The sequence below is a fragment of the Marmota monax genome, unplaced genomic scaffold (genome assembly GCF_021218885.2).
Source record: "Marmota monax isolate L192 unplaced genomic scaffold, Marmota_monax_Labrador192_F-V1.1 WCK01_AAM20220418_F8-fsc00320, whole genome shotgun sequence".
In the NCBI taxonomy this organism is placed as follows: domain Eukaryota; kingdom Metazoa; phylum Chordata; class Mammalia; order Rodentia; family Sciuridae; genus Marmota; species Marmota monax.
The window spans coordinates 832529-846970 of NW_026694783.1; the positions used below are offsets into that span (position 1 = coordinate 832529).

Here is a 14442-nt window from a genome sequence, read left to right on the forward strand (position 1 = left end):
TAAATAAATGACTGCCAACAGATAGGGCCTTCTTTTGGGGGGCAATGGAAACTTCTAAAATATCAGTTTGTTGGAAAGAACCCAATGCACAAAAGGTGGCAAAGTGTGAGACGCTAAACACAGGTGTGTTTGCCTTGGTGGGCGGGGGCACCGCAGCTGTCAAGAGACACTATTTAGAGAGAATGCTGTTAAAATCACTGCTGAAGTGTTCACAGTGAAGAAATCTTCTGGAATGAAAACCATTACCTAGTTGCTAATCTCACTATGCAATCTGTCTCCCAGCCAGCTTCCTCAGGGCACTCTTGACCTCCTTGTTTCTCAGGCTGTAAATGATGGGGTTCAACATGGGGGTCACCACACAGAAGAGCACAGAGACCAGGATGTCCGTGTCCAGGGAGTGGCCCTCTCTGGGCCTGTCATAGTTGAAGTTGGCTGTTCCATAGAAGAGCACCACCACAGTGAGGTGGGACGCACAGGTGGAGAAGGCCTTCCTCCTGCCCTGGGCAGAGGGAATCCTGAGGATGGCTGCGATGATGAGTGTGTAGGAGCCTGCAGTGAAGAGGCAGGGGCTCAGGCCAATGGTGGCACTGGCCACATGGAGCACAGACTCGTTGACAGAGGTGTCTGAGCAGGAGAGCTTCAGGAGCAATGGGATGTCACAGAGAAAGTGGCTGATCTGGTGGGGCCCACACAGAGTGAGTGTGGTGGCCAGCACCGTGTGTGTGACCGAATTCACCAGCCCACCCAGCCAGGACCCAGTCACCAGACCAACACAGACCTTCACCCTCATGAGGACGGGGTACTGAAGAGGACGGCAAATGGCCACAGAGCGGTCATAAGCCATGGCAGCCAAGAAGGTACTCTCAGTGTCAGAACTGGTCACCAGAAGGGATCTGGGAGAAACACCCTCTTAGACTGAACCTGTTCTGAGAAGCTCACCATCATGACCTGGACTAGGCGTGTACGTAGCTGATGTTGAGAGACCCAAGTTTTGAGTTGATGATACACTGAAATGTGGAGGGAAGGATTGACTTACAAGAACAGATCTTGTAATTGACGTCCTAGGAAGATGAATTCAATGACCACTGTCTGAATTTCCATTTCTTTGAATTCTTCCTCAACTGAAGTGAATATTGGGAAGTAAAATTTTAAAATAATGAAGTGTGGTGACAGACTCCAGGAGAGGTCTTACTCACCCTTTCTTTGTTGGATTAGGTAAGGTCTGTTTTAGATACTGTACCTTGGCCCTAAGACGAAGGTGTGTGCCTTTCCTCTCACTCCTTTACCTCCCTGTCCCTGACTTTATTCTCATGCAACTCACTATTATTTGTCAGGTGTTTGTTTCCCTCATCAGTATGCAAATTCTGTTAAGCAAAATGTTTGTCTATTTAATCCCTATAGAATCTATAAAACTTTTGTTGGAAGGAAAGAAATTCAGTCTTCACTGATGTTCAAAAACAGTAGTTGATGAATTAATCTAGAGCCCAAATACTTTTCCTGCCAACGTTTCTCTTCCATGAAAAACACGGCAATGCCAGTTTCTACCCTCTGGAGTGTGAGTTATCTCCATGACCTTCACCACCTGGTTTACTCAGGTGAAAATGTGATATAATAGGGCAGAAGGGAATTTGCAGATGTAATTAAGTTCACATGACTCTAAAATACAGATTATCTTGTATTATTAGAGTGGGCCCCTGAGAGCAGAGATAATTCTCCGGCTGAAGATGAAATCAGAGATTCAATTCACAATCATAATCCAACAGGTCACTGATTGGCTTGATGATGAAGGGGTCACATATTAAGGAAATGCAATCCTTGGTCCTATGATCACAAGAAATCAAATTTTGTCATCAGCTTGAATGAACTTGGGAGTAGAATCTTCCCCAGAGTCTCCAGGTAAGAAGCCAGCTCACCTGACACCTTGTCTTCAGCAGAGGGCCTCGTTGAGTCGCACTGTGCCTGGACTTCAGATCCACACAACTGGGAGATAACGACAAATCGGCGTTCCAGTGACTGAGTTGTGGTACTGTGTCATGATACCAATAGCCAAGCATTCCGTTTGGTGTATGAAGGTTCCGATTGTTTGGGGCTAGTAATGACAGACCACCAGTCTAAAAGCCTGAGGAGTGTCCCAGATCCTTTCAAATCCCTGACCAGCCTTCTCTCTGCTATCTCTTTCTTCATTCTGCCTGTGGTCAACTCTCCTCCTAAACAATAGTTAAAGAGATTATAGAAGAAAAAGCCAAGCTCCTACTGTACAGTTTCCTAGTCAAGAGCTCCAGCAAAAGGCTAGAAGACAGATGAATCTGGAACTGTTGGGTAGGGTGGTATTTGGGGATTATTTTGAAGTTTTAATCACTCTCTTCCCATGCTGCTTTGCCATGATCAGCCAATGAATCTGAGTCCGTGACATAATGACCACAAGTTCTAGGAATCGTGAGAGCCCATCAACTTGCACCTGAAATTACTTTCTTGGCAGATGGTTCTTCAATGAGACTTGGGTATCTCAGCTTCCTCATTTTCTGTAGAATCTGCTGAGCGATTCCTTTTCCTTAGTGTAAATCAGTGGTCAGCAACCAAATCCAGCACACTATTTTTTTAAAATAAAGTTTCATTGGAACATAGCCACTCTCATTCACTCACGTATTGTTTATGGTTGCTTTTATGTTATGATGGCAGTATTAAATAGTTGGGCTAAGTCCACAAAGCCTAAAATATTTATTTTCTGATCCTTTACCGAAAAGATTCTTCAAACCCTGGTGTAAACCTTTGGATTTGGGTTTTAACAGTGGGTTTAGGTCATGGCTTAATCACTTTTTAACCTGGACCCCGAAAAACATCATTAGCTTCTGTGAACCTCAGGTTGCTCATGTTTAAGAAGGGATAATGTCTGGATTACAGTTTTTTGGAAGATTAAATTAATGAATGAATAACAAAGGAACAAACATAGTTGACCTAGAACACATGTCTATTATGCAACTGCCCCCATTTCAAGTTCCCTTTTAAAACATTATTTCCCTTTTGTATTTCTCCAGCTGACTCAAATCCTATTTTAATTCACCACCTCTGTCAGCTCGACTTTTAAGCAACTGGCATATTATTAAATTACATAATTCCCTCTCATTAAATAAGTACTTATGATCCACCTTACAGTTGTATCTGCTCTTTTGTTTTACAATCACATTTTATAAACATATTTTCACAAGAATCCAGTGAAGAAGGAAAGTGGATTTCATCATCAACACTTTCAGATAATAAGATTCCCTCTGAAACTGGAAATTAAAATAGCCAAACAAATGAGGCTGCAAATGACACTGTGAAGTGGTTGATGAAATCAGACCCGGGGCCCCTGAGCGTTCCCTTAATACTCCTCAACTCCCCACAGAACCTAAAACCCGAGTCATCCTGTACCTTCCTATCCCCGTTCTCTGCCCATACCTACCTGCTGATTCTCTCCCAGTTGTACCTCAAACTCACATGTGATCTTCATCTCCATGAATACTATCTAAATGGTTGGATCCTGCTCCTCTTAAAGTCTCAACTTGAAAATCACTTCTCAGAGGAGCCTTCTTCTCTTATAACATCATATTCTTTCAAATAATTTGTAACGATCTTTATTGGTATTTTTGTTTATTCATTGACTATCTGTATCTCCCTAGTGAATGAGCTCTGAGTGAGCAGGGATTATGTCTGTCTTTATCACTTTGGTTTTATTGCCTGGCCCATATATATCGTTTTAGGAATGCATTAACGGCTGGATTCATTTTAAAAGAACAAATGTGATTATGTAATGCTTTGTCACTTTAAAATGAAAGTTCATTTATGGTATAAATAAATAAAAGTAAATAAAAAATTTTTATTTACTGTATGTATTTACTTACCCATATTAAATTTTAAATCAGTCAAAAAGAAAGCATTGTTAAAAAAAAAGTAGTGATACAAGTTTCAAATTCACATTGATGACTAAACTATTCAGTTAACCAACTGATTCAATCCAAAGAAAGGGCCTGTGTATTGATGCAGCCTAGAATCTCAGAATAATGATATAATAGTAACAACAGTAACAATGGTCAACATTTTCTGCACTTATCACATGCCAAGTATAATCACTACTTCCTTTAATTCTTAAATCATCATTAAAAATCATCATCAGCATTCCCCTTTAGATATGAGTAAACTGAAATTCTAGAAATCTGCCTATTCTCTTCCGTCGAGTTAATAAAACCACATATTGGCAAAGATTTGAAGATCCAGAATACACGTTCAACTCTATTAACTAGTCAAAGGACCGTCCTGTCTCTGGACATCAGTTTCCTCCTCTGCAGAGCTAGACCAGGTGTGAGCCGTTCTTTGTACCTTTGATATTTTGTGATGATATGTGACATCTGCTTACTTTCCAGATTCTAAGATGCAACCTGTAACAGGGCAAGGATGAGCAGCCAGAGGTCTTCCGGGGACAGAAGAGCCGTTTCTTCATGGTCTTTATGGAGTATACAGGTCCAGGTGCACTGGTGAGGAAGACCAAGTGGTGCCCCCGCCCAGGAGATCTGTTCCCTGACCCCCCATCGTGAGGGCCTTACATCACACTCAAAATGGACTTTGAAGCTGTATTTAAGATACAGAGAGATCATCCCAGATTATCCGGGACAGCCAGAGCTGATCACTTGAGCCCTTCAAAGCAGACAGGTTTCTGCAGCTTGAGGGAGACCTGCAGCAAGGTGAGGCAGAAGCACCGAGCTGTCGTCTTTGAAGAGTCCCACAGGCCAGCGAATACAGGCAGGATCTAGAGGATAAGGCTGTGGCTGACGGTCAACAAGGTAACCGGGGCCTTTGTCCTAGGACCACATGAGAGTTATCCCACCCACAACCTGAATGGGCCTAGGAGGAGTCTCCTCTACAGCCTTCAGGAAGACTCACGGCTCTGCTGACATCTTGATCTGAGTCTTTTGAGACAGTTAAGCACAAGAATTACACAACCCATGCTATGCCCAAATCTACCACCTACCGAGCTACGGGATGATAAACTTGTGTTGCTGTAAGCCATCAAATCTGCTGGGTGTGGCGGCATAGACGCGTAATCCCAGACACTCTAGAGGCTGAGGCAGGAGGATCGCTAAGTTAGAGGCCAGCCTAAGCAACTTAGTGAGACCCTATTTGGAAATAAAAAAATATAAAGGGATGGAGATGTAACTCAGTGGTAGAGTGCCTCTGGGTCCAATTCCCAGTACTGGGCGGGGGAAAGCCGCTACATTTGTGGTAGTTCATTACGGTTTTTCAGTTGGAGTACCAGGGACATATTTTGCCTTTATCAACCCCCTGTGTTCATAGACATGAATTTGAGTTCTAACTCTATCTCCTAACATTTGAGCTTCTGAACATGATATTTGGATTGAGAGTTAAATTCTCCTTTAATTTAAATATCAACAAAGTTCCTAATTCTTTTCTTCTTCCCTGTCATTGAAACCTACAATGACATTTTATTTGTGAATTTGAAAAACTGGTTTTTTGACTTATGTTCCAGTCATGTTGGAATAACTGCAAATAGATGCCCCCATTTTAATAACTAAAAACTTTAAAGATTTAGATTTAGCAAACAAATACTTTAAAATATCTTTTGCAAGTAGGTTCAAAGAACTAAAGGAAACTAAATAGTTAAAAGAAAGCATGAAAACCATGTCTCATCAAGTAAAGAATATAAGAAAACAAATTGTAGAAGCACCAAGTAGAATTTTGGGAGTTCTGTTGAGAAATAAAATAGCTGAGATAAAAATTTTACTACCTAAGTTAGAAAGCAATTTTAGTAAGTGGAAGAAAGAATCGGGAAACTTGAAGATGGGCCAACAGAGACGATGCAGCCGGAGGGACAGGAAGAATGAGGAGTGAGGGAAATGAATAAAGCCTAAAGACTGTGGAGCACTCCAAACCCCAGGGAGAATGAGAATCCAGACACAGAAAAGGCACCCACAGGCACATGCAGCTACTTAACACCCCCCACCCCAAGCAAGAAGAAGGAATGGTCCACTTAAGAGCAAAAACCAGTGAGGTTGAGAAAATCTATTCTTAAAATCTGCTTCTTTGAAAAAAATCAAAAAAATTGATAAATTTTATTTTAATTCTAAGACTAATAAAGAAAGAAGACAGACTACAGATATCAATTGTACAATAAGGAAATATGGCAAATAATTCCATATATAAATTTAATAGCTTAAATGAAAGCACATTTTCACAACTTACCTGATATCAAAGAAATAATTTGAATAACCTGGTCAGAACTATTAAGAAAATTAAATGTTTAATTTAAAAAATTCAATATGAGAAACTTCCATGCTCAAATGGGTCCGCTGGAGAATTCTACTAAATTTTAATTTTACAAACCAACTTGTAAAATTAATGCTAATTTTACAAAATAGTTTTCAGAAAATACAAGAGGAAGAAACATTTCCAATTAATTTTATAATGTGAGTATTACCCTGATATCAATATTAGAGAAATCCAAAGGAAAGAAAACTATAAACATTTGTAATAAATATAAGTGCAATAATTCTTAACGCCAACTTACTATTATATATTCAGCATTACATAAAATGAATTATGCAATACTACCAAGTAGGTTTTATTCCAGGGATGCAAAGCTGGTTCACTATTAAAAAGTAAGCAATGTGATCCACCATATTTACAGGCCAAAGAAGAAAACTCACATGATCAATGCAGAAAAAGAATTTGGCAAAACCTAACATATATTCATGGTAAAGACTCTCAGGAAAAAAAAATGGAAAAAGAGGGAGATTCCCTTAACTTCATAAAAAGAATCTACAGAAAACTTACATCTAGCATATTTAGTAGTAAAAGGTAGAAAAATTTTCTCAGGGCTGGGGTTATGGCTCAGCAGTAGAGTGCTCACCTCACACGTGCAAGGCCCTGGGTTTGATCCTCAGCACCACATAAAAAATAAATAAATAAATGAATAGAATAAAGTAATTGTGTACAACTACAAAAAAAAAGAAAGAAAGAAAAATTTTCTCAATACCAGGAACACAATAAGGGTGTCTTCTCTCACTACTCTTATTCAATATTATGCTGAAAGGTCTGCCAATGGAATTAGGCAAGAAAAGGAAATACAAGATAAGTCAAGAATGAAGAAATAAGAGTTTCTTTTTACAATAATATTATAGTTGATGTCAAAAATCCTAAGAAGTCTAATAAATAAATAAATAACCCTAGAATTAATACACAAGATCAGCAGGTCTCAGATGAACATACTAAAAAAGCCAACTGTATATTTGTATAATATATATTTTTTTTATTGGTTGTTAAAAACATTATAAAGCTCTTGACATATCATATTTCATACATTAGATTCAAGTTGGTTATGAACTCCCAATTTTACCCCAAATACAGATTGCAGAATCACATCGGTTACACATCCACATTTTTACATAATGCCCTATTAGTAACTGTTGTATTCTGCTACCTTTCCTATCCTCTACCATCCCCCCTCCCTCCCCTCCCATCTTCTCTCTCTACCCCATCCACTGTAATTCATATCTCTCCTTGTTTATTTTCCCATTCCCCTCACAACCTCTTATATGTAATTTTGTATAACAATGAGGGTCTCCCTCCATTACCATGCATTACCAGATAGAGCCCTAATATCCAGAGTATACAAAGAACTCAAAAAATTAAACAATAAGAAAACAAATAACCCAATCAACAAATGGGCCAAAGACCTGAACAGACACTTCTCAGAGGAGGACATACAATCAATCAACAAGTACATGAAAAAATGCTCACCATCTCTAGCAGTCAGAGAAATGCAAATCAAAACCACCCTAAGATACCATCTCACTCCAGTAAGATTGGCAGCCATTATGAAGTCAAACAGCAACAAGTGCTGGCGAGGATGTGGGGAAAAGGGTACACTTGTACATTGCTGGTGGGACTGCAAACTGGTGCGGCCAATCTGGAAAGCAGCATGGAGATTCCTGGGAAAGCTGGGAATGGAACCACCATTTGACCCAGCTATTGCCCTTCTTGGACTTTTCCCTGAAGACCTTAAAAGAGCGTACTACAGGGATACTGCTACATCGATGTTCATAGCAGCACAATTCACAATTGCTAGGCTGTGGAACCAACCCAAATGCCCTTCAATAGATGAATGGATAAAAAAAATGTGGCATTTATACACCATGGAGTATTACGCAGCACTAAAAAATGACAAAATCATAGAATTTGCAGGGAAATGGATGGCACTAGAGCAGATTATGCTTAGTGAAGCTAGCCAGTCCCTAAAAAACAAATACCAAATGTCTTCTTTGATATAATGAGAGCAACTAAGAACAGAGCAGGGAGGAAGAGCAGGAAGAAAAGATTAACATTAAACAGATACATGAGGTGGGATGGAAAGGGAGAGAAAAGGGATATTTGTATAATATTAATGAGCATGTGGATACCAAAATTCAAAATATGATACCTTTTACAATTGTTTTAAAAATTGCTTAGGTTTAAATCTAATGAAATATGTATAGTACTTCTATGCTGAAAACTACAAAATGCTCATGAAATAAATCAAAAAAGAGCTAAAAAAATAGAAGTACATGTTGCATTAATGGATGAGATAATTCAGCATAGTGAAAATATTAATTCTCCCCAAATTGACATGTATAGGTTTAGTGCATTTTCTATCAAAGTGTCATCATAAGTTTTTGTAGATATAGAAAATATTATTCTAAAATTTAAATAGACAAGTAAAAGAATATCTGAAACAGTTTTTTCAAATAACCTGGGATAAAATGAGAAAGGTTAAAGAAAAAATATGTGTCCTATAAGAAGACTATTGTAGTATTGGTATAAGGATAGACACATAGATCAATGGAACAGAATAATGAACCCAGAAATATACTCACACTAATACAAGTAACTGATCTATGACAAAATTCAAAAGTAGTTTAGTGAGAGAAGGACAGTCTTTTGAATAGAAACTTTTAGCTACTCAAAGGGAAAAAGAAAAATTGAACCTTGACCTAAACCTTATACCTTATTAAAAAATTAACGAAATGCACCTTACATTCAAATTTCAAACACAAAATGATAAAAAGTTTAGAAAGCATTGGAGAACAGCTTTGGGATCTATGATCTGGTGAAGACTTTCCAGATAAAAACCTGATTTGTAAAAGAAAAAACCATCAAAGCAAAGATTTGTTAAAGGAGAGCCAAGCAGCTGGGGCTGTGGCTCAGTGGCAGAGCGCTCACCCGGCTTGGGGAGGCGCTGGGTTCCGTCCTCAGCACCGCATAAAATAAATAAATAAAGTCAAGATAAAAAAACAGCAAAGCAAAGGTCCACATCTCCCAAAGGCAGGGTGCAGATTGCCCTTGACTCTCAGAGCAGAAAAGATGAGAGACACACCCAGGGCTGGGCTCAGCCGTGGAGCACTCACCTGGCAGTGGGAGGCCCTGGGTTGGATTCTCAGCACCACCTAAACAAACAAACAAACAAACAAATAAAGGTATTGTGTCTCTCTATGACTAAAATAAATAAATAAATAAAAAGACGAGGTTGAGCTGTCTGACCACAGTGGTTCCCAAGCAAACCTTTATGAAAATCAAATCCACGCCAATCAATGGACGTTTGGGGTTCAGAATGTTTCCTTCTAATGAAGCAATCTAGCCTGAGTCAGTTGTGGGCACACTGTACAGTGCTTTGGATCTGATGGTCTTTAAGTCAATTGTGCTTTGTTGTAACTGGTCTGTACAAGCGCACACGGGGGTTTGCTCATCCCACCGCAGACAGGCGTGGCTGGTCAGGGTCACAGGTCCAGGTCTCCCTCTGGTAGGTATCTCCTTCCCCCTCCCCGAGAGGCCCCGGTCTCATGTTTAAAAACTCAATGAAGGAGAAAGAAAGGCGTATCAGACCAGGCAGTCCTGCAGTCCCCCATGGGAAACACTGAGGCTGACGAGAAAGCCACTGGAAAGTAACTCAAAGGCACTTGTTTAAAAAAAAACCTGTAAAATAATTAGACAGTGATTAAGTAGGTATACATGAAAGACTTTATAAACACATTTTGTTACCTTTTCTTCTGATTTAAAAGACTATTGAACAAATGTGTCAATTAGCCTATAATCGGAAGAGAAGGAAATTTAATGCACAAAGCTTCTGTCCACTATTGGAATTAGGTTCCTATTAGTATGAATTTGTTTAGTTTAAATTGAGATACAGATTGTGATACTCATAGCAAACACTAAGGAAGTAACTTAAAAATATAAAGTAAAAAGAATATATAACAAACTGTATTTTCTGCTCTATTCTGTGAACTTAAACCTACACTAAAATAATCTATTAAAAAAGCAAGTCACCAAAAGAAACAAAAAAACTTAAATGATACTTTTAAAAATATTTATTTAACCCAAAAGATGGTCATAAGGGAAGAACAAAAGTAAATAAAATATAGAAAACAAAACTCAAAAGAACAGACATGATACCATTTCAATAGTTACATTAAATATGAGTGAATGATGTACAAAAGACTGGGATTGTGATTGGGTTTAAAAGCAAGATCTAATTATGTACAAAATGTACATGAGAGACACACTTTAGATTCAATAGTGCAAATAGGTTAACAGCAAAAACATGGGGAAAATATACACCGTGCAAGCAGAAAAAGAGACCAAATGACTCATTAATATCAGGAAAAATAGACTTTAGGACAAAAGGCTTACTTTTTACTTTATGTATCTATTCTAATTAGGTCTATATGAGAGCAGAATGCACTTTGACTCATTGTACACAGTTGCAGCACGACTTTTCATTTCTCTGGTGGTACACCATGTAGCCTTGCACCTTACGTGCAGTCACACATGTACCCGGGGTAATGATGTCCATCTCATTCCACCATCTCTCCTCTCCCATGCCTCCTTCCCACTCTCCCTCCCCTTTGCCCAGTTAAATTTCCTTCATTTTCCCCATGTCTCCCCACCCATTATGGATCACATCCACTTATCAGAGAGAACATCCGGCCTTTGGTTTGGGGGGATTGGCTTACTTTGCTTAGCATGATATTCTCCAACTCCATCCATTTACCTGCAAATGCCATAATTTTTATTCTCTTTTAATGCTGAGGAATATTCCATTGTGTATATATATACCACAGTTTAAAAAGAGCTTATTTGAAACAAAGAATGATATTCTATAATGATACAAAATAATTAATTCAGAAGGAATCTTTAATGATTATAAATATATATGTATTTAAGAACAGAGATCCTGGTTGTGGCTCAGAGGTGGAGCTGGGTTCGATCCTCAACACCACATAAAAATAAAATGAATATATTGTGTCCACCTGTAACTAAAAAATAAAATATTAAAAAAAGAACAAAGATCCAAAATATGTGAAACAAAAAAATCAGCAAAATTGAAAGGAGAAATAGGCAATATGATGATAGTTAGAAACTTCAACACTCCACTACCAACATGTCTGGAACACCCAGACAGAAAGCCAGCAAAGATACAGAAAACTTTACCAACAGTAGGAACCAACTCGACTTAACAGACATCCACAAAATGTCCCAACAACGTCAGAAGACACATTCCTTTCAAAGACACATGAAATGTTCTCTAGGAGAGACCACATTCTAGACAATAAAACCAATAATATATTTTAAAGGGCTTGAATAATACGAAGTATGTTCCTGGACCACATGGAATTAAATTAAAAAACAACAGTAGAATGAAATCTGGAAACTCCGCAAATATTTGGAAATTAAGCAATGTATTTTTGAATAATTCAGATCAAAGAAAAATTACAAAATAAATTAGAAAATACTTTAAGTGAATTAATATGAAACATCACACATCAAAACATATGGAATGCATCTAAAGCAACAGTAATAGGAAAAGTTCATGGCTTTCGTGCCTAAATTGGAAGTGTGCCTGCTCATTGTGTACTCAGTCCTGGGTTTGATCCGCAGCAGCAGCAACAGCACCAACACACACACACACACACACACACACAAAGTTAAAGTTACAAGAAGGATAAGGAAATAATATGAACTTTATGCCAACAAATTAAACAACTTAGACAAAGTAGTCAAATCTCTAGAAAAGCAAAAAATATCGTAACTAATGCTGAGCCAAGCATGGAGGTGCCTGCCCATGTCCTAGGTGTTCAACAGGCTGAGGCCAACTGGGAAAGTTGGTAAGACCCTGTCCCAAAATAAAATAAAAAGCCCAGTGACAAACACCTGCCTAGCACGACTGAGGCCCTGGATTCAGTTCCCAGTACCACCAAACAAAGACTTCACACAGGAAGGAGTGAGATATCTTTCCTTTTATAATCAGTGCATTACAGTTCTACATGACCATGGGGACCACTGTCACATATTTATAGATGTGATGATTGTGATGATCATAATCTGCTTCCTTTGAACCCACAGAGCTACCCTCTTCCCTCCTTCTTCCCCCATCCTCTTCCTCCTCTCTATTGGTCTTCCATGTGTCGATTTATCTTTTAAATTTGTGGTTCATAGTTACACATAAAAGTGGGATTCGTTGTGGTACACACATGGTGCACCTGGTGATCTGGTTTATCTCCAGCTGCCGTTCCTCCCTCAGACTGGATCTCCTTACTGCACTGTTCTCCCTTGAATTTTCATGAGATCCCCCTTTTAAAAAATTCCTTTTTCTCTGTAAGTTTTGCAAATGAGAGAAAACATTCGAACCTTAACTTTTTGAGTTGGGCTTATTTCACTTAGTGTGATTTTCTCCAGTTCCATCTATTTACCATCAAGTGACATAATTTCATTCTTCTTTAAGGTTATACGAGTTTAACTTCATTGTGTGTGTGTGTGTGTATATATATATATATATATATATATATATATACCATCTTTATGGACTTATCTACTGATGGGCACCTAGGCTCATTCCACAACTTGATCACTGTGAATCACACTGCCATAAACAGTAATATGCACATATCACTGTAGTACACTGAGTTTAGTTCTTTTGGATAAGTTCCAGGGAGAGGGATAGCCAGGTCATATGTTGAGTTCATTCCTAGTCTTTTGAGGGATCTCCGTACTGCTTTCCAAAGTAGTTGTACTGATCTTCAGTCTCAAAAACAACGCATAGGGCTCGGGATGTGGCTCAAGTGGTAGCGTGCTCGCCTGGCATGCGTGAGGCACTGGGTTCGATCCTCAGCACCACATACAAATAAAATAAAGATATTGTGTCCACCTAAAAAACTAAAAAATAAACATTAAAAAAACAATGCATAAGTGTAATTTTCCCCATATACTTGCCAGTCTTTATTGTTATTTGTATTCTTGATGATTGTGGTTCTAACTGGAGTCAGATGAAATCTCAGTGTAGTTTTTAAAAAAATTTTTTAGCTGTAGATGGACACAATACTTTCATTGTGTTTATTTATGTGGTGCTGAGGATCGAACCCAGGGCCTCACACATTCGAGGCAAGCGCTCCACCACTGAGCCACAGTGTACTTTTGATTTGCATTTCCCTGATTGCTAAGGAATTTGAACCTTTTTCATATTTTTGTTGGCCATTTGAATTTCTTCTTTTGAGGAGTGTTTATTTAGTTCTTTTGCCCATTTATTGATGTGTGTGTGTGTGTGTGTGTGTGTGTTGGTGTCCTTTGAGTTCTTATGTAATCTGGATTAACTTCCTATGGGAAGAGTAGCTGGCAGAGACTCTGTTCCACTCTGAAGGCCCTCTCTGCAGGCCCTACATTGATCCCTTTGTGTGCAGAAGCGCTTTGATTTGAAGTCCTCCCACTTCTTGCTTCTTGGTTTCTTGCTTGTGCTTCAGAAGCCCTTAAGGAGATTGATGCCTGTACCAGTATGTTGGAGTGCTGACCCTGTGTTTTCTGCTCGCAGTTTCAGGGTTTCTAGTCCAATTCCAGCATCTTCCATCCACTTTAATCTGACTTTTGTGCAGCGTGAGACACAGGAATCTGTTTCTACATGTGGATACCCAGTTTTCCCAGCAACATTTGTTTAAAACGCTATTTTCTCCAGTATATTTTTGGCACTCTGTGAAGGGTCAGATGACTGTATGTGTGTGCATTTGTCTGTGTGTCTTCATTCTGACCCCTGGCCTTGGTGTGTATCTCTATGCTAATACCATGTAGGTCTCTATAGTTCTGTAGCGTAACCTGAGATCAGGTATCTGAGGCCACCAGCCTCACTCATTGCTCAGTATTGTTTTGGATATTCTGGGTCTTTTTTTCTTCCATAACTGTTTTTTCTGGCCCTGTGGAGAACACCATTGGTATTTTGATGGGGAGCACATTGAATCTGTACATAAAGATTGGTAATAAGGCCATATTGACAAATGTTAATTCTGCCTAAGAACAAGGCAGACCATTCCATCTTCCGAGCACTTCTTCAGTTTCTTTCTCCAGTGTTCAATAACTTCATTGTAGAGGTCTTTC

The 14442-nt window shown here is 38.9% G+C and overlaps 1 protein-coding gene across 1 annotated transcript; it reads right to left on the bottom strand.

Annotated features, from left to right (window-relative positions):
* Positions 1-262: 262 nt before the first annotated feature.
* Positions 263-5068, bottom strand: LOC124079943 (olfactory receptor 5V1-like). Its single transcript, XM_046425794.1, has 3 exons — positions 5006-5068; positions 4665-4783; positions 263-893 (listed from the first exon to the last, which is right to left on the bottom strand). Exons 1-3 carry the CDS (start codon positions 5066-5068, stop codon positions 263-265), a joined length of 813 nt encoding a protein of 270 aa, XP_046281750.1.
* Between the last annotated feature and the right edge of the window lie 9374 nt (positions 5069-14442).